Source organism: Petromyzon marinus, chromosome 3, assembly GCF_048934315.1.
Source record: "Petromyzon marinus isolate PM22_M1 ecotype Great Lakes invasive population chromosome 3, UKy_Petmar_22M1.pri1.0, whole genome shotgun sequence".
Classification (NCBI taxonomy): Eukaryota; Metazoa; Chordata; class Hyperoartia; order Petromyzontiformes; family Petromyzontidae; genus Petromyzon; species Petromyzon marinus.
This window is the reverse complement of record NC_133669.1, coordinates 7,867,783-7,894,310: the sequence shown is the minus strand read 5'-3', so window position 1 is coordinate 7,894,310 and position 26,528 is coordinate 7,867,783. Positions and strand designations below refer to the sequence as shown.

At 43.6% G+C, this 26,528-nt stretch overlaps 1 protein-coding gene across 14 annotated transcripts in view; it reads left to right on the top strand.

Moving 5' to 3' along the window:
• The window catches only part of LOC116952925 (lethal(3)malignant brain tumor-like protein 4), a 32,473-nt gene that overhangs the window by 4,413 nt on the left and 1,532 nt on the right, over nt 1–26,528 (top strand). For 2 of the 14 annotated variants that reach the window (XM_032972711.2, XM_032972658.2), the window contains exons 2-22: nt 2,032–2,137; nt 3,255–3,862; nt 4,384–4,471; nt 5,494–5,599; nt 6,053–6,203; nt 6,697–6,793; nt 8,313–8,404; nt 9,848–9,952; nt 12,747–12,882; nt 13,415–13,506; nt 13,885–14,036; nt 15,095–15,171; nt 16,865–16,950; nt 17,710–17,820; nt 18,165–18,279; nt 19,055–19,157; nt 19,526–19,681; nt 20,437–20,739; nt 22,262–22,323; nt 23,874–24,031; nt 25,245–25,307. In XM_032972711.2, the coding sequence (XP_032828602.1) occupies nt 2,062–2,137; nt 3,255–3,862; nt 4,384–4,471; nt 5,494–5,599; nt 6,053–6,203; nt 6,697–6,793; nt 8,313–8,404; nt 9,848–9,952; nt 12,747–12,882; nt 13,415–13,506; nt 13,885–14,036; nt 15,095–15,171; nt 16,865–16,950; nt 17,710–17,820; nt 18,165–18,279; nt 19,055–19,157; nt 19,526–19,681; nt 20,437–20,739; nt 22,262–22,323; nt 23,874–24,031; nt 25,245–25,307 (2,937 nt within the window). In that variant the 5' untranslated portion in view covers nt 2,032–2,061. Of the gene's footprint in view, nt 1–2,031; nt 2,138–3,254; nt 3,863–4,383; nt 4,472–5,493; nt 5,600–6,052; nt 6,204–6,696; nt 6,794–8,312; nt 8,405–9,847; nt 9,953–12,746; nt 12,883–13,414; nt 13,507–13,884; nt 14,037–15,094; nt 15,172–16,864; nt 16,951–17,709; nt 17,821–18,164; nt 18,280–19,054; nt 19,158–19,525; nt 19,682–20,436; nt 20,740–22,261; nt 22,324–23,873; nt 24,032–25,244; nt 25,308–26,528 lie in introns of those variants that run through there. The other 12 variants (XM_076073501.1, XM_076073490.1, XM_076073500.1 and 9 more) reach the window with 12 other exon arrangements.

The window sequence follows — 26,528 nt, the reverse complement described above, 5'->3', positions numbered from 1 at the left end:
TTTATAGAGTGAAAACGTTAGGACAAATCTATGGGATGGAATTAATTATTCTGCATTTAAAATTATATCCATTTGAAAGTGCAGGACATATTTACACGTATTTTTTTTTCACTTGCATGCCTTTAGGACAGTGATTTTGGCGAGGTTTTTGTTAATGATTTGATATTGAGTAATTGATCTTCTAATTGGAGATCCATTGAGCTACCTATAATATGTTATTACATTCAGGACTACAGTATAATTGATAAAGGGAATATTAATACACAGACATTTTAAAGGACAATGCTGAAATGAATACTGTCATTTATGACTTTAAATTACCTTAAGAGTTTCAATATAATTATATAGGTCATGTTGCCAATAGTAGTGATTGTGTAACCTTATACCAATATAGATATTTTAAAGTGCAGTACCGTACTGCATGATAACCACATCTCTTTTGTCATGAACACTGCCATCATTATAACTCAAAAATATACACCGACCCTAACGTTTTTGGCACGGGTCTTTCTTGAATGCATGATTCATTCTGTCAGTTGACTCTGAAACATAATTACTCATATTTTTTGCAAAAGATATTTGGTGCCAAGTCGCACGTGGTACCGTTGTGGAGCATTAGTTGATTTTACAAACACCTCCAGGCAGGTTTGTCACTCATCACAAATGATGAGGTTTTTCTGCATCGTCCAAAAAGAATCTGAAACGTCGTTTTAAAATTAAATCGCTTGACAAACAGAGACGTTTGTGACTCATTTTGCAATGCAGCGGCTAGCAAAGCATGTTTTTTTATATTCCATAAACGTCCATTGCACTGTGCAGTAGTTTTATTTTGCATAGCATCATTACTGTGGTCATAGCCAATGCGTTGATTGCCTTGCGGGTTGAATGTTCATTATGGTGCGGAAATGCGCCAGGGTGGATCTAACGTACTTCCATAGAGGGAGAGAGACTGATGGTAAAACTATTTCCCATCGCTGTATGGTTATGGGGCAATTTGTAGAATGCATAATATGAGTGAATTGCTTGGTTAAGGAAACACCCTTCTATGTGCTATTACGTTTGTTTCACAATAACTTTCTGGGAAAATAAAACAAAAGGCTCCTTTTGTAGGCATGCAACGTGATAATTTATGTATTAATTTAGACTCCTACGTTTGTGATCACACCTAAAATCGTGTATGAACGAATTAATAATTCATTATGGAACATATTGACGATACAGTTAGGCCAGTGGAAAAAAAAACTAAACTACAAATGAGACAGACAAAAAAGGGAAACCATGTAAATGAGACATTCAAATGAGACTAAAAATAATTGATCCTTGAATGGAACCATGATCCTGAATCATGACAATTAATTGCATCTCTGTGTGTGAACAGAGCAATGAATTGTTATAATGTTGCACTCATTACACACAAGTGCTTGCCACAAAATAACCACGATACCTTGCTGATCTCGTCAAGGAGAATAAATCATCACACAAACTCTGATCATCCTCGCAGCTGCTTTTGGCTAACCATCGAACAAAGATGGTCACTGCATCGTGCACTTTCATATACGCTTCTGCGGCTGTTTGGAACGCTCTTTCTGATATTAAGAAGCCACTGGAGCTATGCACTTTTAAATTTAGATTAAAACAAATTGTTTTAGAACTGCTTTTTGTGTTTCGTTTGTCCTACCCCCGCACCTCCAATAACACGGTTGCCTACATATAATGCGAAAGAAGTTCAATGTACACACATACAAACACTTCTGTATTTGTCTTATTATTCATGTTAGACAATGCACAATGTGGATCCGTTAATGAACCTGCTGGGTGTCTGGACAGTGCATCACAGCCAGGGCTTAATTTTTGCACTTAGTATTTCCCAGGTCGCTGGTAGGCTGTAGCAGGTGGCACAGGACCAGTATCCACAGCCGGGTGTGGTGTGCCGGGGCGCACAAATATTTTCTGCATCCCTGACATGGATATACACCAGCTGAAATGAAATCTTGGGCACGGCGCTGTGTGGCTCGCCCGCCTTTCCCCCAGGCTCATGGGGACCACGTGTGCTCGGGAGAGATGAGCGCTGGGCAGCTTGTGGGCGGCAGGACCTCTGAGCAGCTGGCAGTCTCTCTCTCTGCGTGCAGCCCACAAGGTCCTTTTGTTTTGCACCGTGACGGGGGTGGGAGTCACAGTGGACATGTGTGGGTGGCATGCAAATGTGAGCCGTGATTTACATGGATCGGGCAGCATGAGGGTGTGGCATTGAACCCTGTGTTTTATTGAGCCATGTGTCAATAGATTTGTAGATTATTTAAAATTAAAGCAGTGCTGTAATAGGTTTTTTTAGTGGTTGTGCAGTATTGCTTTAATGTTTTTTCAGCTTCTACCACATTCTGCATAATGTCTGATGTTTTGCACCATGTGCTGGGGTAAATTCCTGAATAAGCTCTGAACATGTGGCACAAAACGTCGGACATCATGCAGAAAATAACAGTACAACCCAAAAACACATCTGAGGTTTTATAGGTTATTTAGAATTAAAGCACGGCCTATTTTAAAGCAATATGAGCACTTCACTATAGGGCTCTGTCCTATATTAATGTGAGTATATGGTGTAGTGTTACGAGATACAGAGTAACAGAACAGTTTAAAAGTTAGATGCAGAGCTATATTTGCCATTCCTATTTTATGAGTGAAGAATTTTTGATTTAACACTGACCAAAGTCTGCCTAACACTGACCATTTCGGTTGCTGCTATGTTACAATAGGGCTTTGACCTCCACGTGTCGAAAATCGATATTATTGTGCTAACATATTCAATAGCATCTCTTCCACACCTGATTGTGACATTAACATTTCAAATCTAGTTACCAGCTTTGCTGATCAATGTGTGTTGGTGAAAAGTGGGGGCCTAGGACCAAGTTCAGATTACATTTTCCACTTATTTCAGCTGGTGCCAGGAATCAAACCGATATCAGGGGGTACAGAGCACAGTGCACTAACCAGTGCCAGCATCATTGTTCTACCATTGCACTTCCCGTGATGGATATGTTTTGGTCAAGTTTCTTTCAATGTACCTATTGTCAAATATCATAGATCGTACATTTTTCACCATCATTAACATAGGTTCCTGGTTCCTTCCAGACAAAATGAGCCCTCACTTGACTCCGTACAACAACAATTATAAAATAAGCGTTACGACTTATTGACAGGCTGATGGACAAATGAAGAATCTTTAAATGTAAGGATGTCCTTTTTTATATCTGCAGCACCTCAGCTGAGTGAGGCATTGGCCAGTGAGGGACCTGCCGTGTCATCTGACCCAGCGGGGCTGCTTGTGACTGTAAGTAGGGTTGGTTGTACGGGAGTCACCCCCCGTCATATAGCGCTACCTGTGTCCAGTATCTCCACTGTAAACAATGAGGCCCTGGCTCACAGCAACCCAGTGGGGGTGGTAGGTGGCAGCTCGTCATGGAGGAAATGTGGAAGTGAGCACAGGAGCCGGAGCGTGGAGGATGATGTCAGCGCCGCACACGACCCGGTCGCGGGAGCCCGCGCGGGCGTGGGCCTGAGGTCATTTAAGAAGCAGGATATGATGTATGGTCCAGCGGTGCAGTCTGGCTCGGCGAGTGGCATCCTGCCGGCTTTACGACAGAGAGGGATGTGCCATCAAGGAGCGGAGATGCACAAGGAGGTGGCGAGTGCCGGAAGCAAGAGTCACCTGAGCCAGGGCACTGGTGATGGTGAAATGAGCCAGAACAAGAAGCCGTGTCTGAGGAGAGGCTCGGAGGGAAGCTCCTCCAGCCAAGACTTTGATGTGATCAGTGCCATGGAGTGGACCAATGGCATTGCCACTCTACCCGGAAGTTCTATCAAGGTACTTATATTTGTTTTTTTTTATTAAATTGTAAAGTGAGGCAGTTGAGTGACTCAGGGGGTTAATACTATGTCAGGTTAATGAAGTCATCAGCTTTCAGAATCTATATATGCATCCAGGTTTCAGAAGGTCTGTGATTAAACTGAGTTCTCAATAGGCTTAACTTGATGCTAAAACAGTGCACGGATGAGTTGCCACCATTTACATACAGGTTGTCCTATGGCTTGCAGTGCAAAGTGGTGGGCAGCAGAGGGCAGTGCAGCATAATCCATCATGTACTGTACTTTTATATAGGCTCCCATCTTTATGCTCCCCACCGTCACCAACCCGCACTGACCAACTTGGTGAAGTATGTTCAAACAACCTCCGCGATTTGCCTGGTGTGGGGAGGCCCTGATCCCCAGGTGGATTGACAGATCGGTTGTACGTGCCTGGCATTACTCTGTAATTGATTTCTTAGAGAGCAAACCCCGAATGCGAGTAACGCGTAACGCTGCCTGTTTGCTATCCCGTCGTTAAAGTTCTGCATGAATGAAATTGGAGCTTTGGAGGTGCTGGAGGAGGGACGAGCGAGTGGCAGTTCTGCTGCTGCCGCTGCTCAGAAAACAGGTATGAGCCACTACTGGGAGCTGTCCATGGTACTAAGCTACATGGTATGGCAAAAACGTCAGAAGCCACATCTATGCAATAAACTACAGCAGCTGCTTGAAGTGTGCACCGTTTGCTTATACACACACACCTCTCAGTCGGTTTCACACAGAATGCTTTGAAGATTTCTAAACATGTCCACGCTGATTTAGCAAACGCAGCTCGTATTTACAACACTATACAGTACGGTCCTGTTAAAAAACTATTCAGCCTGACTTTTGCCACAACCTATAACTAACCTCTAGTCCATGTACCAGATCACACATTGCTTCAGCTGGAGGTAACACTAGTTATAGCCACTTGGCAAAAACTTGTAAATCGGTGTTTTAGTTTTGTCAATTTTTGGGTTATTGCCAAACAACTGTTTTTGCAACTGACAGTGAAATGTTTTCCATAATACAGGTTTTACGTGCTCTAACCCAAAAAAACCCTGTATTATGGATGATATTGGTCGCGAAAGCCTAGGTGTTAAAGTGAAATGTTTTTTCTTGGCCCATGGACTCGGTATTGGTGCAGAACTCACAAGTGTGTTCATTACAGTTCTTTGTGTCACTTGCTGTTACAATTATTCATTGTTTTAACTCCTTCCAAAAGGTCCAGGTAGTTATGTTTACCTATCAGCAAACACCTGCATGGTGTTACCTCATTTATATTTAATTAGAGGGAATGTTGTTAAGCATTGCACGAAAATACAGGCTGGGGGTGGGGGCAGGTATACGGAGTGGAGTTGAAAGCCCCTTCTGTAATTAATCCCACCATGTGTTGTTGGTTTTTCATACCACAAGGATCAATGTGTTGACTAAAGCACTCCTGAAAAGTTATTTGCTGAAAGTTAATATAATCAATTAAAAGTGCTTAGCAAAAATCTATGGTTAAATGTTCCATTAATACATCCCAAAAAAACATTTTCCAGGTGGCTTGCACACTTTAATTGTAATTGCATTTTTCTTAACATCGTTTAATTTTCGAATCTGATTTGGAAGCAGTTACACGGAGCGAGGTTTGGAAATGCTTTGGCAAAAGCTTGGAGTCAAAGTGTCACCGTACTCTGCTGTGCAGTGACGACTATAGCAGCCGGAAACTGGCAAGGTTAGTTTTGATGTGTGCCGTAGAGTGTGATAGTGCTTGTGCAATAATTGGATGATGGTATTTTAATTTTCTGTGTTGTGTGGGTATTTCAGCCCGATCGTTTGTGTTTTTGTTGGTTGTGTTACTAGACTACGTAAAATGGTTTATATTGATGATATTTCATTATTCATAGTATGTTTATAACATGGTTTGTGAATGTTTATGAGTCAAAAGAGTTTTGTTTATTTTTCAACTTCATGTTGTTGAATTTATACTTGGCATATAATGATTCGTCTGGCTAGGGATTCGATGTATTGCCACTATCCAGGTTTGTGATTAAATATAAAAAAAAAAAATCAAAATTGTGGGGAGGCCTTCATCGAGCAGTGGATTTACAAACTTGACTGTACGTGTACTGGTGTGTACCTTTAGAGATTGTTGGCAGTTGTTGGTGATTGTTATTTCTCTCTCCAGCAGGCTCGCAGAAGGTGGCGGTGTGGGCAGGGTTAATGCCTCGGTGATTGAGCGACTAAATAAGAAGAGGAAGATTGGGAGGAGGAAGCTGAGCGTGTTGCTGAAGTGCGAGCCAAATGATAAGCCAAACTGGAGCGCAAGGTTTTGTGAGGTGCGACCTTGGCATGACAATTCTGGATTTGTTGAATTGTGCACCCAAAATAAACCATCGTTGGCAGCATTTAAACGTTACGGAAATTAGAATTATAATCTGAATATCTTCTGCTGAGATATATTGAGTATAATACGTCGATTAATAACAAAATGAATCGTAAAACTATTGAAGACAATTGACCAATTTGAAATTGTATCACGGGAGACACTTTCTTTTGCAAATGTGACATTTGGACCCTAATTGCTTTGGCACCAAAGTTTCCGAGTCTGTTCTGCACTTTATCGTTAATTCGTATATCAAGATTTTTTTTTATTTACTAATGAAAAATAATGCTTTCACACTACTGGATGCAATTTTAGCATGAAGCTTTTTATTTGACATTTGGAATTGGTTTGTGAAAAGTTTTGTGAATGAGTTATACCATTGGTGCAGTTTCATTGCTGAAAAAAACAATAATTTTTTTAACTTGAATCAAACTTTTCCCCTGCAGAGTCTTTCCAAGGACAGAAGTCCCAGGATGGTGAAAATGAAGTGCAAGTCTGAGCATTTGCCTGAGATTCCCTGTAAGCAGAGACACGTTTGTGATGGTATGAGGCTGTGCATTTAATGTATTATCGTCAGCCATGTTCTATCCACAGCTTGATGAAGACATCCCCAAGCTGCCACCATTTTACAATGCATCAACTCGTCAATTACCTGCAATTGAGCTGATTTAATCTCTGCATCTGTGAACATTTTCTTGGACATGTTCCATCCTTTGGCTGTCACTCCCATCATCAGTCTCGACCATTTTTTTTACTTTTTTTTCATGTTGCCTTAATTACGTACGCATCTAACTAACATTCTCTTGTAAATACTCTCTTGATTCATTACCTTTAAAATGAAAAAATACAGATTCACATGCATTCTTTCCCATTTTTAAGTTACTTTCTGACAACTGAGAATGGCAGGATAGCCTGTAAAAAGCCGTATTAATTGCATGGATTAACAGAAAAAGAAAATGTTGTTTTAGAAGTCATTGGCAAACTTGTATTCAAGCTAGATTTTCTACACGCAACTACGTCACTCCTGGTCTATTTTACTTAATCAAAAATGCATAAAATGAAAGATAAATAACATTGCACACCATTTTATAAGTGTATTGAATTTGTGGACTCTTCTGTTGTTATATGTTGTGTTTTTATCTCTTTCATGTGTTTCATTGATCGTTATTTTGCATCTTTTTACGTTTTACAGCTATAACCATCGTACTGAACACTCCACGAAAACATTTACAAGTTTCAAATGTAGATCCAATTGTACAAAAAAAATACTTATAACTCCCACTCTAAAGAGCATCAGTGCAATACATTGGCTTCATAATGTACCTAGCTCTGGCACAAAACCTCTACCAATACATGTTTCTTAAGCTTGGCTATAAAGCCGTCATAAGTGTCTTATGTTAGAGTTTGTTTCATGGCTTAGTAGCAGTTAAGAAAACAGTACCGTATAATTCCAACTGGCAGATCAAATAACATATGCTGGTGCCAACAGTTGGCAAAATGTTAGATTTAAGAGACAAGTATATTATTTATATTTCCAGTTATATTTTAATTGTGTTATTGGTGGAACTCTCACAGTGAGCAGAGCACCATATTGTGTCAGGGAATGGCTCTTGAATATTGGAAGTGTCAGAAGAACTTTTGAAATCACTTCCATAGTTCTCATCCAACGCTAGATGGAACTGTTTCCTGTAAACAGTGTCACTATACCAACATTTAAATGTTTACGGCCATAGCTGGAATATTGCCAAATTAATAGAAAACCCCAGTTTCATATTTGGGTTTAACACCGCAGGTTCATGTGACTGGGCTGAGACCATCAACTGACAACACTTGAGGACACTGTTTAATCATGCGTGGATTGGCACCGTGATTGGAAAATAGGATTTAAGTATTGTCGGCTTTGTGCTCCGACACATTAATTAACCACCTGAGCCACTCGGCCTACTCTAGGGACAAGTATTTTAAATGTGCTTATTGCATTAATCATCTGATAATGTAATGGCTTTACAATGTGGTTGCTTTGTGCCTCCCATGCCTGTATTTCTGCGTGTGTGTGATGCAGCACTCCAGGCAGCCAGGAAAGAGGACTGGTCCTGGGACTCCTATATTAAAGCAGAACAGGCGATCGCCGCACCCCTAAAACTCTTCACGGAGGTTAGAGTTGACGTGCGGAATAGTTGACATCGCACAGAGCAACACGTGGTAACAACCCGAAAGCACATTGGAGAGCTATACAGCACAACCATGGAAACCCCTGCAGTCAATCTTAGTTTCGGGGCCGCTTGTAGGGAAGCAGTTTTTGCGGTCATTCAAAGATTCAATGGCTGATCATAGAGCTTTTGACTCGGAATTCATAGGTTGTGATTTTCGAATCTTGGGGGACAATTCATGCAATCGTCAGGTTTCAGGGTTCGATAAATTAGTATCGCTGTGGGAAGTTAACAATTGTAGTCCAGTGGAGAGACTGGACCCCGCAATAAAATGCTTGGAATTTTCATCTCTGGCCCAATTAAATAATACTCTTAATTAATAGCAGTCGATTGAAATGCTTGGAAATTTTAAAAGGAAGTAATGGAGCTGTTTATTGCCCCATTAATGGATGTGGGCATCACCTAATGCTTTATCCATGGGGATATGCTTTTACACTCTTACTTATCATCAGCCATGTTCTATCCACTGCTGGTTGAAGGCCCGTCTAAGCCGTTGCCATACCTCACGATCCTGCGATGCCACATTTCGTCATCTAGCTCCTGGCGGGAACCAGATGGAGGTGATCTCATCACTGATCTCATCGCTTATCTCATCACTCCATCTTCAGGGTAGACTATTTCTCGGTTGTCATGTTTCTCCCTTTTAACTGCTACTCTGTCATTAGTCTTGACAACCGGCAATTATCCCTTCTAGTGATGTGCCATGTCCACTTATGTTAACAGACAGAATGATGTTAGAGACATTGTATTAACTATGATGTGAGTTTTAAAATACCATTATTAAGATAAAATCTAAATGTTTATCCACAGCGAATGAAGTGTTATTTAAATGGCATTCTGTGTGTTTAACACGTAGGCTTTTGCGACCAATATCATCCATAATAGAGGTTTTTGGGTTAGATCATGTAAATACATAAATGTCATTAAAACCCACCACCACCCGACACAGCCAACTAGTAAGGGTTGTCACGTAAACAGAACATGCCAATTCGTCACTAGTACAGCACACAAGCATGTTCTGTTTATGTTACAACCCTTACTGGTTGGCTGTGTCGGGTGGTGGTGGGTTTTAACGACACATTTATGTATTTACGCGATCTAACCCAAAAACCTCTATTATGGCATTCTGTATGTATGTTGGGCTTCTTTCTTACCATACATAGCCAACCGTGCTAATCGGAAGTGCATGACTGACTTATGTTTCCAATATGGGTATTTGTGGGATTTCACACATGGCAGTCGTGTGTGTATGTGTATATCGGTCACACACCCCCCTCGCATGCCATGCCGGCCTTCATAGGTGCTCGCTCACAGCACTTGCCTCAATAGTCTGTTAAAGGCTACACGGGGGTGATCTTTGTCTTTGTATTGTTCGGTCCGTGAGCAGTGCCAGACCTTCCCAACAAGCAGTAACGGGTTCCAGGTGGGGATGAGGCTGGAGGGGGCTGACCCGCAGCACCCATCCCTTCACTGCGTGCTCAGCGTCACTGAGGTCAGTGCACGTTTGCGTCCGCTCGGTGCTTTTGCAGGTAGAAGCGGTGCAGAAAAAAACTTGGGCACTGTTTTACTGCCTGTGATGGAATGAACCGGGGTGGTGGGATGTCACCTTGTGAATGGGGGCACCTTGTCTGTGAGTTGGTGTTAAGGCTGTAGGTTATTGTCGAGGCTGTTGGTTAATGCCGAGGCTGTGGGTTAGTGTTGAGGCTGTCTGTGTATATCTGTTTAGGTCAGGGGTCGGGAACCTTTTTGACTAAGAGAGCCATGAAAGCAAAAAATTTGGAAATTTATTTCAGTGAGAGCCATATAATATATTTTAAAAGTGAATTCAACTAAATGTCAGTATAATAAGCCTCTGAATTTATTCTTTTAAATAATGTTGTTATAACACTCACCATTAATGCGACTTCTGGTGCTGCATGGATTTGCTGATGTCTTTGTAGTCGGGTTGGTACTTGGTGAGGTTAAGCTTCATGCAAGCGTTGAGGCTTTCATCCGTTAAACGTGATCGTAGGTTGGACTTGATGTTTTTAAGATGTGAGAATGACTGCTCACATGCATACGTAGATCCAAACATGGTCAATACAGCAATACTCACACGCTGCAGTGTGTGGTATGTGACAAGAAGCGCGTTCCAAGTTTTGAGAATCAGCTGGTCTTCGGGTTGGAGTTTTTTCATTTCTGTCCACATGTGCTTGCTCGCCAACTCCGCTTTCTGTCGTGTGATTCTTTCCAAATCTTCATTCAGTGACTTGAACTTATTCACCCACATGTCTGAGGCCTTCAGGTCAGCCACTTCTGCTTCAAAATCTCTGACGGAGACACCGGGGATGTAATTCAGGTCGGCTGTGTTCAGTGAACACTCGTTTGGATGGGTGATGAACTTAAAAAGACGAGTGTGCTCACGAAATTCTCCAAAGCGTGCTTTGAAGGACTGTAGGAGACTGGATGTGCAGCCAGCTAGCTGGTGGAGATCAAGGTTTTGAATGGGCTCACTTGCTGTGCATGCATCTTTAAATTGGCTCAGTTTTTCAAAATGTAGTAAACGACCTGTTTCAAGATCCGTGATGAAAAGCTCCAGCTTGTTTTCAAAAGCAAATACAGCTTGTTGAAGGGATAACACTGTATTTCCAATGCCTTGCATTTTCACGTTGAGCTGGTTCAGATGTTCAGTCAGATCTACGAGATAGTAAAACTTGAGGAGCCACTCGGTGTCGGCTAGCTCAGGATGCCCGACGCCTTTCATTTCAAGGAAAGTCCGGATTTCGTTCAGGCAAGCCGCAAAACGGCTAAGCACCTTCCCTCTTGACAACCAACGCACATTGCTGTGCAAAAGCAGACCAGGATAGTTATTTACAACTTCATCCAGCAGTGTTTTAAACTGGCGATCATTTAAGGCTCGGGCAACAATAAAGTTGATCACACGAATGACCAGCGACATCACTTCGCCAAACTGCCTGTCACACATCTGAGCACAAAGTGCCTCCTGGTGTATAATGCAATGGAAACTTAGGATGGGTCTATTTTCATGTTCACGGAGAAGCGCCACAAATCCTTTGTTTTTCCCCACCATAGACTTTCTTCGCGCAGTGTGTCACCAACAGCATATCTTGCAATCACGCTGAACTGCGACAAATGGCTCACGTCTGTTGACTCATCCAAAGCCAGAGAAAAGAACGGCGCTGCATTTATGTCCTTCACTTGCGTTTCCTCCACTTTGTTTGCCATCACGATGGTACGATCATGAACAGTTCTTGCCGACAGAGGCATGTCTTGTATCCGTTTGATTATCTTGTCTTTGTTCGGAAGATCATCAAAAAGTTCATTGGCTACATCCAGCATGAACGTTTTAGCATACTCGCCATCTGTGAATGGTTTTCCGTTCCTCACTATTGCTAAAGAACCAGCAAAGCTAGCCGAATTATAGTCACCTTGCCGGGTCCATACGCGGAGTTGCTGCTGGCTAGCTTGCACCCTGCTCAGAAGCTCTTGGCACGCTTTCTTTCTGCTGTCTCCCGCAGGGTATTTTGATGCAAAGGTAGCGTGGCGCGTGTCGAAGTGCCGCTTTACATTCGACCGTTTCAACGATGTAATTTTGTCATTTTGTACGATACTCGTCGTCTTTTTTTCTTTTCGCCATCTTCTTCGTCGAAGGGTTAGCTTTGAGCTAATGACCGAGCAGACGCAGTCTCAGACTGATTCAAAAGGGGGCGTTTACCTGTTTTACCCAGCAACGGCAAACGTAGGCCAGTATCATCCAATTAAAATAATGGACAATTGCTCCTGCAGCCCTGAACAGGACATGCGCAGTGAAAAATCGATGGATGGATTAAAACAAGTGAGAATATTTTGTTTTATCTGCGAGCCATATGCAATCATCAAAAGAGCCACATCTGGCTCGCGAGCCATAGGTTCCCGATCCCTGGTTTAGGTTGTAGGTTAATGTTGAAGCTGTGGGTTAGTTTTGAAGCTGTGGGTTAGTTTTGAAGCTATACAGATGCCTCACCACACTGCTGTCTTGTTCAGTAATATCATATTAGTTAATTGGGGGGGGGAGGGAGGGTTCACTTATTGCTCAGTTGAACACAGCCAGACTAAGCCACCTTTAAGATTATTAGGCTTCACCATTAAAGCCCACAGCTCATAAGGCCAGTATCAAGAGCAGAATAGCTGCAGGAAACCACCTCGCATTTAATATGTTGAGAATTTATGTTCAGGGTTTATCGCGGGTGTTAGTGGATAATGGTTTCCTTGTGTACCGATGTTTCTCCCCCTACACACATTCGCAGGTTTTAGGCTATCGTCTGAGGCTTCATTTTGATGGCTACTTGGAAAATTATGACTTTTGGGTCAATGCCAACTCGCTGGAAATCCACCCAGCCGGCTGGTGCAACACAACCGGGCACCGCCTCCTACCACCCAAAGGTGAATATATTTGGAGTCGATGGTTGAGCTGTTAATGAAGTGTAACATTTATCAATCATCCATTTGTGATGGCTGAGGAGTCACGAGTGCCAAGCTGGCAGCACCGAGATCCTAGTTCGAATCCAGGTAGCTGGCTGTGATTAAAATGTCTTATCAAATGTAGTGAGTTGATGGTCTCAGCCTAGTCACAATGACTGCAAAAAAAAAATCGCATTAAATGTGGTTCTGCAATTAATTGTGACTAAGTGACCGCCATATAAACCAACATTACTCTCAGTGGCCTAGCGGGTGGGAAAGTACAGTCCCCTAATGTGTGGACCAGAGATTTACTTGAAGGCATCTCAGAGGTAGCTCTGCGATAGCCACTTTCACGTGCTGTTCCCTAACCGAAGGATTGTACCACACTCTGAGAGAGAATCCGAGTGGATTCTTCATCTCACGACATGATGCCGATAAAACAGTGAAGATGAACTTGCACGGGGCAAAAACAAATAAATAATTTGAATGTGTGCCCTCTGTCATTGATGTGCAGGTTACTCGGAGGAAGAGTTCAGCTGGCCTGCCTACCTGAAGGTGTGCAAGGCCCAGGCTGCCCCGAAGCATCTCTTCAAAGGCCAGAGCAGGGTGAGTGGGATACAGGTGCCACAATTCAGCTCTTTGGTTTTGTAGATAATGTTATCTGTGTGGTCCGGGGACCAGGTTTCAGTGTGCATTTTGGTAAATATTAGGCTGCCGTTTTTCTAATCATACCACTTGGACATGTGTGCAATGGAAATACATTTTTTGGCACAATTTTAGCTTCGAAAATTGGTGCGCGGTTACGTGGTTTAAAAATTGGTCGAATTGGCAATTGTTGAAATGTAGTTGGTGTTATAGCTCATACCGTAACCTAAACCGCTCTGCCAGACTTTCCGCGTGTGTCACTCAGCCCAATGTTTCAATTACACTTTGGGTGCGCATTGCGTTTTTGAACTTGTCGCTTTGCTGTTGGTTATCATCTAGCCGGCAACCACGCACAGCTTCGAGGAGGGAGCGAAGCTTGAGGCGGTGGACAGGAAGAACCCGTCGCTGGTGTGCGTTGCCTCTGTCGCAGACCATGCTGACAGCCGCTTCCTCGTTCACTTCGACAACTGGGACGACACCTACGACTACTGGTACGATCGCTCGGTGGCATAGCGTCAGTGGCACGGGCCTTAGTGCAAGGAATTCAATGGACTCTCCTCTGTTCATTTCCCCGGCTCTTCGTAGCCTGGTGCGCAAGCTCCCAAGTGCAGTTTTATCGCCTGCACACTCGATATTTATGTATGTTGAACTTCTTTCACACCATACATAGCCAACCGTGCTAATCGGTGGTGTGGGATGGTTATGCCACCGATGTAAGTCTACGTAGGTCAATAGGTGTCTATGCAAGTGATTAACGCTGGCGTGTTTGGCATGGACCCATTGAAAAAATATTTTTGAAATGAGGCTCTTTCCAATTTACCTTCATTGTAGCCTGGTGCCTGGGCCCCAGTGCAGTTTGACTGCCTACTCACTTGGTAATGGCGCAGTAGCTCGCCGCCAATTAAACACCCTGATGTCTGGATCATGATTCCATTCAGAAATAAAATGGGTTTTTTTCCCCCATTGTGGTCTCTGTAGAATCTATAGTGGCTGCAGGGTTTCAATGTATGAATAGCAAAGCCATTTGATTGTCATAAATAGAAGATGTTGACATGTATTTGGAATTTCAACAATTCCTGTCGATGGGTATCAGGTAACAACATTTTAAAATGATAACATAATATTAAAAAATTCATGTTTATGTTCAGGACATTGGCCCATTGTAAATTTTACAGCTGCATTGTGAGTGAGACACATACTGTGCTAGCACATGAATTTTAGTGGCGGTTAAATGCAAAATTACAGTCTTTGATAGAATTTGTATAAACCCTTAGTTTACAAGTGATAACGTGCATATTGCTGCGTGCTAAAGTGACTTGCTGGGATGACCACATCAAGGAAGCATTTATGAAAGTACGTCTTCAACGTTCTTGATATTTTCCTCTGTTTGAATGTGGTAAAAAATGTAAGTATCATAGGACTCTTCTGAAAAGTATGAACCCAGAACCTATGAAACCTCTGGTTACGGAAATAGATTTGCCGAGTCATGTGAATGCGTCGAACGTGGAATTTGTCTAAACCCGATGCTGCCCCGCATATCTGTGCCCAGGTGTGACGCAACCAGCCCGTACATACACCCCGTTGGCTGGTGCCAGCGGAATGACGTTCCCCTAACCCCACCGCTCGGTGAGTTATCGACCACTAGGGTCGACTGTTTGACCCAACGGCACCCTTGAGCCGGCCGCATAGGTTCTCTCATTTTACAGTTATCCACTTTGTCTTGAACTTGAAATATTATATGACAAATTCCGTTGGTCATGATATATTTACCGAAAATGTCTCTCTGCCATTGTCATGAAACAGGATGTCAAATCCCCAGTTGACTAGCCCCTGCCCACCTCTCCCCTTTCATCTCTCCCTATTTCCCTGCACGCACTCTCCTTCTCTCCTCTCTCCTCTTCCCCTAACCCCACCGCTCGGTGAGTTATCGACCACTAGGGTCGACTGTTTGACCCAACGGCACCCTTGAGCCGGCCGCATAGGTTCTCTCATTTTACAGTTATCCACTTTGTCTTGAACTTGAAATATTATATGACAAATTCCGTTGGTCATGATATATTTACCGAAAATGTCTCTCTGCCATTGTCATGAAACAGGATGTCAAATCCCCAGTTGACTAGCCCCTGCCCACCTCTCCCCTTTCATCTCTCCCTATTTCCCTGCACGCACTCTCCTTCTCTCCTCTCGTCGCACTCTTTCCTTCACGCACTCTCCAATCTGGCAAACCAAGCATTTATTTTGAAGATTGCAGTCAACCTTTGATCAGTAGGATGTCACCGATTCCCTTTTGGTGCACTCATTGTCTCGAACTCCCTGCCCCCATCAATCAGGCCAGTGACTCTATGCACCTGATCAAGTCCATGCTCAATACCTTCTGCCTATGATTGACTGCCTCTTTCTTTCTACAAAAGAAATATGCCCACTCCTCCTCTGCAGTGCCTTGATTAGTGGTCGCATTTAGGTGCAATATATATCCAAGTTGTGCCATCGAATTATAAACCCATAACACGGTGGTCAGTAGCCCTTATCCAGCGACATGTCTATGATGGAAGACAGCAATTATTTCGATTTAAAGCTTTTGTGACTGCAAGGATTCATCTTCTTTGGTTCTTTCGGTAAAGTCACGTAGAATGATAATAAAATAATAAACTAATAAAATAAAATAACACAATAAAATTCTCACGAAGTTTTGGCCACAACACAAGCAGTCTTCTGTGTGTTAAGATACTTAGGGATCGTTCAGCGTGATCAAGATTCGTCATGAGTATAAAAATCGTGCAGAAGGGGAATTGTCTGAAACGAAGCCATACGCTTAAAAAAAAAACACCGAAACACTGATGAAGCTCTTTCTCCTACAATCAGTATTTGACGATATATTTTTTTGCAGAGTAAGGAGGGGATGTAAAAAAGTGTATCCTTGGTAGATTTTTGAAAATAATATTGATTGTTACCTTCCTGCGTGTTAATTCTAATGAACTAGTATGGAGTTCACACAGTCTTTCGAAGTTTGTATTTTTTCCTACTTACATTGCTAATCACCATGCACATCAGGTTGTTTTAGGAAATAGGGCCATGTGGTGAGCACAGAGTGCAGTGCAGCAAAATAATTTGCTGTGCTTTACTTCTACGCTCCCATGTCTGTGCCCTCCAAATGCTCTAGTATCCTGCACCATCTGTAAACACATTGGCCGAAAACATTTTAATAGAAGACTCCAGAGTTTGGGCAATTGTTGGTGCCAGATTATTGCTTGGCCGCCTTGCTGCATGCCTGTCTTTTTGTTGCCGTGTGTGAAGACAGCGAGTGCGTGTGTTTTCCCAGGGCACCCCGAGGACAGGGAGTTCAGCTGGGAAATATATTTGGAGGAAATGGGAGCCGATCCAGTGCCTGCGAGAGTCTTTAAGCCGGTAACGTGAGCCCCAATACATACACGTGAAGGATAGTGAAAACTTAGATTTAAAGCTTTCGTGACTGCAAGGATTCATCTTCTTTGGTTCTTTCGGTAAAGTCACATAATTTTTTCATGTAGAATGAACCAAAGAAGATAGTGAAAACATTTTGAAAATAGAGCGTGAAAAAATATACATTTATTCCACATTAGTACTTCCAAAAATAATGCCCTTTCTTTTTTGAGGAGTCCTATTTCATTTTTTTTTCAGGAGCATCCTACATTGCAATGTTTGGCCAATACATTAATTCGTGTTTTTGCATGTGCGAGAAAACTGAAGCACCCAGATAAAACCCGTACAGATAAGATTTGCACAGATAGCTCTGCACAGATAGATTACAAAATAATCTGCATAGAAAGATTTAAGAATGCACTTCCTGTGCTGTCATCTCTTGGCCACCTCACAGCCCATCCCCAAATACTAACCGGGCAAAACCCTGCGTAGCTATCGGGGGCCCAACATGTTCGGACGCATTCAGGGTGATTTGATATAAATCAGCATACAGAGTTAACTGCAGACATCAATGCTCATATGTTACGCGATTGATTTAATAATAACGTACCGAGTAGTAATGGGCTTTACATTTTTGTAAGCAACTTCATTGTCAAGACATATTTGATTTCCCCCTCCATTACAAGGATATTCAAACATTTTCTGCATTATTGCCCTAAAACACTTGTCCACCTCCTATTTTTGTGTTCTCGATTTTCACGTCAGCGTCCACCCCACGGGTTCCGCATTGGCATGAAGATCGAGGTGGTGGATCGCCGCAACCCCGTACTCATCCGCGCAGCCTCAGTAGCGGCGACGGATGACCATCACATCAAGGTAACAGATATTTGCGCTTATTCTGGGGTGCTCGATGCACTTGGCATTGTGGCTGAAGTGACAAACCAATGCATCCTTCTGCTCAAAGGAGCAAGAGATGGGGCTCACCTTTGTTGATCGTCCTGAGCCAGCAGTAGACATTGCACATTTCTGTGGTAGAGGCCACTTACTCCACAGAACAGTCTCATTTTTATTGTGGGCTGGTGTTCATCTCATTTGGTGACCCTGAACCAGTGGTAGCAATTCCTCATAAAGACGTTTCCCAAGTTTGGAACTCTGACCACAGTGCCTCATATTGTCCACGGGCCCACAGTTGAGAAACTCGCATGTGTGTTTGCCCGGAGGTGCGTTTCGACGGTTGGAAGGCCCTGTACGACTACTGGCTGGAGGCGGACAGTCCGGACATCCACCCCGTGGGCTGGTGCAGCCGCACTGGTCACCCTCTACAGCCTCCAATCGGTGAGGCCGAACCCCGTTTTAGAAACAACCACTGCACACAGGGCTGTCCATAGGGGGGTGCGGGGCCCGGGGCAAATCACACCGTGTGGGGACCCCCTTGTGCCTTCAAACTTAACCGGCAGTATTTAATCTTGACAACGTGACGTCAAAACGTGGCGCTCCCCCTTCCCCCCCCAAAGCGTGGGCCCCGGGGCGGTCGCCTCGATTCGCCGTACCCAAGGGACACCTGACTGCACATCTGTTCGGCTTGTTAACAACGAATGTTTATGGTCATAATTTTCAATCTATTCCTACACTCACAATTCATCAGTTTCAATTTGATTTCTCAACTCACAGTACGTACCTGACATTGAATCGGCGGTAGACATGTTTACTATTCATGTTTTCAAACCATCCCGTACACTAACAGTTTTGTTAATTTAGATAGTTCCAACCATTTGTCAATCTGCTGCTGAGTGAAGGCCTCCATGTTGTGTTGGCCATCGGGGTTGTTGGGTCATACTTCACGCTGGTCAGTGGTGGCTGGTGGAAGATGTGGGGTGAGAGGCCAGGACTAATGTTAGCCTTGGCCAGGAATTTAACTCTTTAAGTGCCTGGGTTCATAGCTCAGTGTGTGTGTACATCTGTGCCACCACTCCACTCCACACTGTGTGAGCCACAAACTTTGCCTGCAGAGTGCTGGGCTATGGTCGTACACCACCACACCTCCTGATGTGATTTTCTGTTAAAGCACTGTGCGTGAGACTGACGCTTTGAGTTTTTGTTTGCCTAAAAGGTACCAAGGATGTGAGCGTTCTTCCCGGACCCAACGATTGTCCCACGCCCGGATGCACTGGGGTCGGACACATCAGGGGCGCAAAATACTCTGGTCATCACAGGTACACATCATAGGCAGCAGAACATGCAGCGGTGGAAAATATATTGCAGTGAATTAAACGCTGGGTTAATTGATTTATTTATTGAAATTCTCAGACAATGATGTTGACTATTAGATAAAAAAGAACCAATGTCTCCATATTTGAATGAGTGTTCATCTCTGTTGGTGGCCCAGAGCCACTGGTTAAAATCCACATTCATGTGATGGGGATCAATAGGTTTGCATATTATTTGCTTTATTTTTAAACGATCGTTTCTCACACGCAAAATTCGATTAATGTATCTTGCTTGAAAAAAAATAGATTTTAATCCACGGATCGACAACGCATCGTCACACATGTGCAGTAACAGCGTGTCCTTTCCTCGACAGCGCGTTTGGCTGCCCCTACTCGGAGATGAACTTGACCAAGGACTGGGCGAATCCCGATCGCCTGGGCTTGGAGCGTGCAGCCCTGACAACGGCGTCGCTGTCTCGCGGGAAGCGCTCCGACTCGCTCGGAGACTCCTGCTCTGCTGGGATCCCAAAGTAAGAACCCTGAAGCCACTTGCCTTCCCTACGTCATCATCATCAGCCAAGATCAATCCACTGCTGAATGATGGCATGCCGAAACCGTTGCCAAGTCTCGCGTTCCTGCGATGCAACGATCTTTGTAGCACCTCCACATTCAAAGGCATTCCATCATTTGGCTGCCACTCTGGCATTATTTTTATCCACTGGCCATTATCCATCTCTTCTAGCATTGTCCTGCCCATTAGCACTTTTTGTAACAGTCAAATTGATGTTATCAGCTTGTGATAACGTTATTCAGTATATTTGTTCATCTTCCTGTATTTCAGTGTAATTCCAAGCATGCACCTCTCCGCGCTTCTTTGCACAGTTTTCAGTTTTTGTTCCATTTTCTTCGTTAAGCGTCCAAGTTTATGATCCATACATCATAGCTTCCTCCACCGAACATGTCTCACTCAACATGATGTGGGGTGTAGTGGCGCACGCATGTAAACCCAGCCCTATTGAGGCAAGGCCCTACTGGTCACACATTTGTTTGATCTAATAACCCTCGCCTACCGGTAGATGTTAGTACAAGAAGTTGATTGGTAAACCCGTTTTCTCTGGTAGTACTTTAATTTCCTCCCATATACAAAATACTTCTTACAAATGAATTCCCTATGTAGAACTTTCCGTATTTATCTAAGAAAGCCTCAGCGAGGCTTTACTGATATTCCAATGCCGTCACGATGTCATCGTTTCTGTTTCACGCCCTGACCGTTTTCGTTCCTCAGCAGGAAATGTCCCACACCGGGTTGTGACGGCTCGGGCCACGTGACCGGCCGCTTCAGCACCCACCACCGGCCCTCGGGCTGTCCCCTGGTGGCTGAGCAGCAACAGCCACAACAACAGCAGCAACCACAACAGCAGCAGCAACAGGGATGCTTGCGAGTGGGACAGTCTCAACCCACATCTCCCGAGGGCGCAGAAGACAGCAGTGATGAGGACGATGATGACGACGAGGAGGAGGAAAAGAACGAGGTGTCGAGCACGTCCTCGCCATCGCCCTCGCTCAGCACCACAACTCCTCAACCAAGGTTGGCTAGTAGCTTTTGTGTGAATGTATTTACGTTGAACTTCTTTCGCACCGTACTTGGCCGACTGTACTAATTGGAAGTGCGGGGAAGGACAACAAGCTAAACAAAAAAATCAGCTCTGAAGAAATTCGTTTTCAATCAAGATTTAAAAGTGCATAGCTACAGTGGCTTCCCAATATATGGGAAGGAAGAGCGTTCCAGATGGCAGCAGAAGCAAATCTGAAAGCGCATGATTCCGTGACTCTCTTAGTTCAGTTGCCAGCCAAAAGCCGCTGTGAGAATGACTGGAGTTAGCGTGATGGTTTATGCTCCTTGACGAGATCGGTTCCCTGAACATGCAGTGGGGTCTTGACTTGTTCACTTTTGGAGGCGGAATGGTGTCGGCTGGCCACGTGTTTTGTGACTGGGCAGCGTTGTATCCGTGGGTCTTGCTAGGCAGGTTAACGTACAGACTCCGTTTGCATGGCGGGGCTGCTGGGGGGGTATCTTTTTGAAGAAGGGATGGGGAACCTTTTCATCACCATGGTACTAAAAAAGGACTTTAAAATACCATTGGCTGTTCACATTCAGTCTTAAATTAAAAGTCTAAAGTACGATTTCAAACTTTGTCAAGCAATGTCTCTATGAGCGAGATCTGCTCTGAAAAAGAGCTATTGCCCTGAAACGTTAGCCTACTATTTAAAATTACATCGTACAGTCGTGTTCAGTTTTAATGCAGGGATTAGTTTGATTTTAGTTCCCAGTGTAAAACCTTATTTGTTTTCCGAGTAAAATGCATTTTACTCCGATTGACTTCACACAGTTGTCTTACAAACCTTTTGACATTAACATTTTTACGGATACTTGTAATCTATTTGTTCAAGGAAACCTCACTGAGTCGAGAAACATTTTTAGGAGTATCCAGCATTGCAATATTTAGATTTTTTTTCTAAATCAATGTTTACTCAGGGAAAATCCTCGTAGTCATGGTGATGACATTAAAAACATGCATTGCCTGCACCAATGGTCAGAAATCAGTTGTGTTCTGCTATCTCCTGTCACCTTGAAGCCCAGCAGGTTGAGATTATCACACCTCTGATTAAATTTTTACAATCCTCTTAGCTCCATCAAACATGCGGGAGAACAGCCTTATTGAATGATACGCTGTGTGTAACTGGCAATGTAAACTCTTACAAGGTTGTATGCTCACGTGTCAGTTGCGTAAGCATCTGCGGAAGTGGGAGTGATTTATTCACCGCTCTACCGAATGTAATGGAGCGCAGGAGGCCAGTAAAGCTCCATCTAACGTAATAACGGCTTGTGAACCGAGTTTAACAAAAGATATTGTTCCCCCTACCATACCCGAGCGCGTGAGCCGATTACCAAACTGTGAACACTGTAAACGGCTGCTGTGTTGTGATTCACTATAAGGTTTCTCTCTGAAATGCAAAATTGTTTTTACTGTCCAGCTACCATAAAATTACTTATGATTATCAGCTCCTGTTTATATTCTATACGCTACCCCCCACCCCTACCCCTGCAGATTTGCACCGTCTTCACAGCAGGGACAGAATGCTACAGGATTGGAGCTGAATGTTACTGAGGGTATTGCACGCCGCCTACATTATACTGTCGCTAGGTCATGTCGGTGTAGTGAGACACCTGCTTAGTTGGACACTGCTGATCGGAATTATTCGATGCTCGGTGTAAACCAGTTAACATCACAGGAGGAAATTACGGTAAAACAAACACGGTATTGTTTGCACTCTATTCTTGTATGTGACACAATAATAAAATGATCGACAGCCCTTAAATCAATCCAGCCCTGGATAAGAGCCTCCCTGTGACATCTCAGTCACGGAGGTTTTGTTTGACTGTTCTTCGACACACTTGTCAGTGTGGGTTGTTGAAGAGGAGTGCCGATATCACTCACCACTGGTGTTATATTTGACTGGGAATCGGTAGTTGGGTTGCTGGGTTCACCACTTCTCTCCACATGACATTCCTGTGTAATGAATAGAGAGTTCATCTGAAGTATATACATGTGAGCAGTCGTAGTGGAAACTGCAAAGGGTGCATTATAGATAACTCCCATAGCTCAGCTGGTCATTCATTGCAGATATCCCTTTCATAATTTTCCCATTTGTCTCTTATGCCATGTTGTTTTACTGACATGAATTGCTGATGACACATCCTGAGGTCGTCATGCTCACGATGAGAAAAATCACTCTCACGTTCCCTTAATATTTTTAGCAAAGTATTTGAAAGGATACAAGGCTTTTATTGTTTAGAGTGCACACGCTGCTGTCAATATGATTTAGCTTTGAAAAGCATCGAACTGCAACCGTATCTCAGGACACTACAAATAGAGGAGGCTTGTGCCATTCGAGAGCTAAGGAAAGAGGAGGAATTATTTTAGGGATGTTTTAAAAGGGATGTTGGAGGCTGAAGGGCTGAGAGTGGAAGGATATGGCATTAACGTAATGGTTTACCGCCCCAGTGATTCGATGAATTATTACCGTGAATCAATTCATCAACATTGTAGTGAATATAAGTTGCCAATGGCTGCGAGGGTGATGCAAACACATTAAATACACTATATGAATCGATAAACATCGTTTATTACACATTTAGTTAAAAGCACATATCACATGCTAGGATCGGAGTGGTGGCTCAGTGGTGAGCGTATTGTGCTAGGAACCCGGTGGCCACAGTGAGTTGTGTTCCCAGCCAGAATCATATCTGATTTAGTGGGAAGTGATTTATGAATCAGGACTTGTCCCCCTTCAATACGCACTGACCGACCAGTATGAAGTATGGCCAAATAAGCCTCCCGTGACCAGCACAATGTGTAAGGAAGCCTTCATCCAGTCGTGGATTGACAAAGGGCTGCATAATATTACATTATTATTATTATTTTTATTATCTCGACCTTAGTTTATATGAATGAGTGTGTCGAGGCATGATTATACCTCTCGACCATGTTACGGTAAATTTGGGACGAAACACATTTTATCAACAGGGGAGAAGTGAACACGCACCTGGGCGTGCACATAAGAGTGGCGCAGCTGCGTCAGTGTTTGCTGTCCTTCCCTCGCACCTCCGATTAGCACGGTTGGCTACGTGCGACTGTCCGTGTGTTCCACGCCTCGCAGAGCTGGACGCCGGGATTCTGCAGCAATCCATGTTCCTGTCTGCCCTGTCGCCCAACCCGGCGCGCTCTCTGCCTCTCTTCTGGGAGCAGCACTGCCAGATTCTACCGCAGGTGGCCGGCATCACGGCCTGCCACGTGTCCAAGTGGGGGGTGGATGAGGTGCGTGCGTGTGTGATGCCACAATGCCAGTTGTTTACCCAGGAAAGCCCATACTGAGTCTCGAGACTCATTTTTTGGACGGTCCTGCATTGGGTTATTTGGACAACGCTGTTCGTGAGTGTTCAGCATATGGGAAGGAAATCAGAGGACCCAGAGGGAGTTACACTAGAAGCTCCAAACAGACTTATTTCAGAATCCCTTTCTGGACGTGGCCGGCCTTGTCAGAATGCAGGGATTTGAAACCAGTTTCAGCCGCCTGAAATTAAATTCGGTTCTCAAGTGCAGTGAGTAAATTGTCTCAGCTCAACTACCAATGACTACACAAACAAACCATCATATTAAAGATTTGTTTCACTTAATTTGGCTCCATTCAAGCTTTGGGAATTAAAATAGTTTTTTCTGCCATGTGACAAACACCAATCTGTTAGCAGGGTATAGGAAATTGCACCCCTGTTGTGCATTAAAGGATTTTTCAGACTTTCTGTGAACATCTTTTGGGCGGCCGTTCACAGATATTCGGCTGAATATTGCATATTTTCCGAATATTCAGTAAAGCCGGAGCAGATAGCAAAACAAAAAAATAAGTGGGGTCACTAACCCACAGGCAATGCAAAAGGTACAAGCCCGATGAAAAAGATCAGTCCCTTTTGGAAAAAAATCCACTTTCCCCATGTTTGTTACATTCAATGGAACACCATTGCATCCAGGAAGCATCTAGATGCATTACACATGTGCAACTTAGATGCCTAGCAGGTGTGAAACATGACACTCATATGACATTTTCTGTATACTTTGAAAAGCTGCTTTCATTGTGTTTGTAATTTACTTTTTGAGAACAGTTCTTGTGTTTTGTTGCCATTGTGATAACTATGGCCAATGAGCTGGCAGCTTACTTTATAATAATACAAAAAAATTGTCTTTCGATACAGCACCGCCACATGTACATTCTTAAGCAATGCAAAATTCCTTCCTGCTAAGAAAATAAACAAAATTAAGGTTGCATTTTTTATCTGCTTAAACAAGGCACCAGGGGGCTGACTTCACGTGGTTGACGATCAACGAGAGAGAAGAAACAGCAGGGGGGGGTGATGAGAGACGGCTCTCGGTTGAAACCTGTGGGGTGGCCCCCAGCAGCTGCTGCTCATTGTAGATCCACGCGGCATTGCATTAGGGAAGACGGAAGCGTTTTTAAAACCGCGTTCTCTTCCGGCAGGTGGCCAAATTCATCAGTGCCCTACCGGGTTGTGATGAGCAAGCCAAGTTCTTTCAGAATGAAGTGAGTCCACACACACTCTTGACATCCACTGTGCTTTTTCTATGTTCAGATTTAGTAGTTGGCTAAGTATGAACAATTGGCACTGCATGCAAATTACACAATACTGCATGTAAATTGCACAATACTGCATGCAAATTGTACAATACTCAACCGTGCAGATGTGTGGAGTGTTCTGTGTGCTTGCGGAAATGCCTTGCCCTGATGGATTTTTTTTGTTTTACCATGAGCTCAATTGGAACAACACGGGGTTCTACTGGTAGCTGTGAATCTGAGAGTTGAGGGGTGTCCTGGAAAAACCTGATAGCCCTCGTATATGTTTAGACTCAATAATGAACAGCGTCGTCGTGGAGAATGTGAATAACAATATATAAGCATACAATATGTGTCCTTGTATCTCTCCACACACAAAAGCTAAGCATTTTTTTACACAACCCATTGTGGCCACACAGCCCTTTGAGAGTGCATAATTCATCAGCATTGATTCAGTACAATCAAACTCTAGACCATTGATAAGTGTCTTTATCAACAGTTAGGCTTGCTTGAAATAATGCTTGTGAACTGCTAGGTGCTATAGGCTTTGCATTATATAATTTGTACTATTTAATTTTGTGTTGAACAAGGGTCAGTAAGTATTAACGTTGAATTTTTTTTACGCTCTTATTTCCAAAATGTTTGTATGTAGATCATTGCAGCAGCGAGCTCTTGGTAAATTGTAAGGAATTATCACAGCTGTCTTAAACGTTGTCAAGCGTACCATACTGGATTTTCTGAGCAGATGCAGATATTCTAACGTGAGATACATATGTATGTGGAACTTCTTTAGCACCGTACGTAGCCAACTGTATGTCTTCATGTGTGTATCTTCATGTTTTTTTTCCACGGTATCGTAATTTATTTGAAGGTGGAGGGGTTATCAACCCCTCGCACCCGTCCAGAGCCCCCATTTAGCCATTGTGGTGGCTACGAACGCCATGAGGGGGATGGGCCAATCGAAATTGGCCCTCCCCCCACTACACTGCTCACCACAGCGTTACTGTCCGGCACCAATGAGGAGGTAGGGGGTTGTTTTGCCGGACAGGGGGCGTTCGACACTTCACGTGGCCTCAACGTGCACATAGCCTGGCATAAGCGCCGTGGTGACGTCACCACCACTTAGTGGCGAATGGTGGTTGTTTTCTTCATGTGGCATTGAACTGATCATGGCCGATGATGACTTAGCAA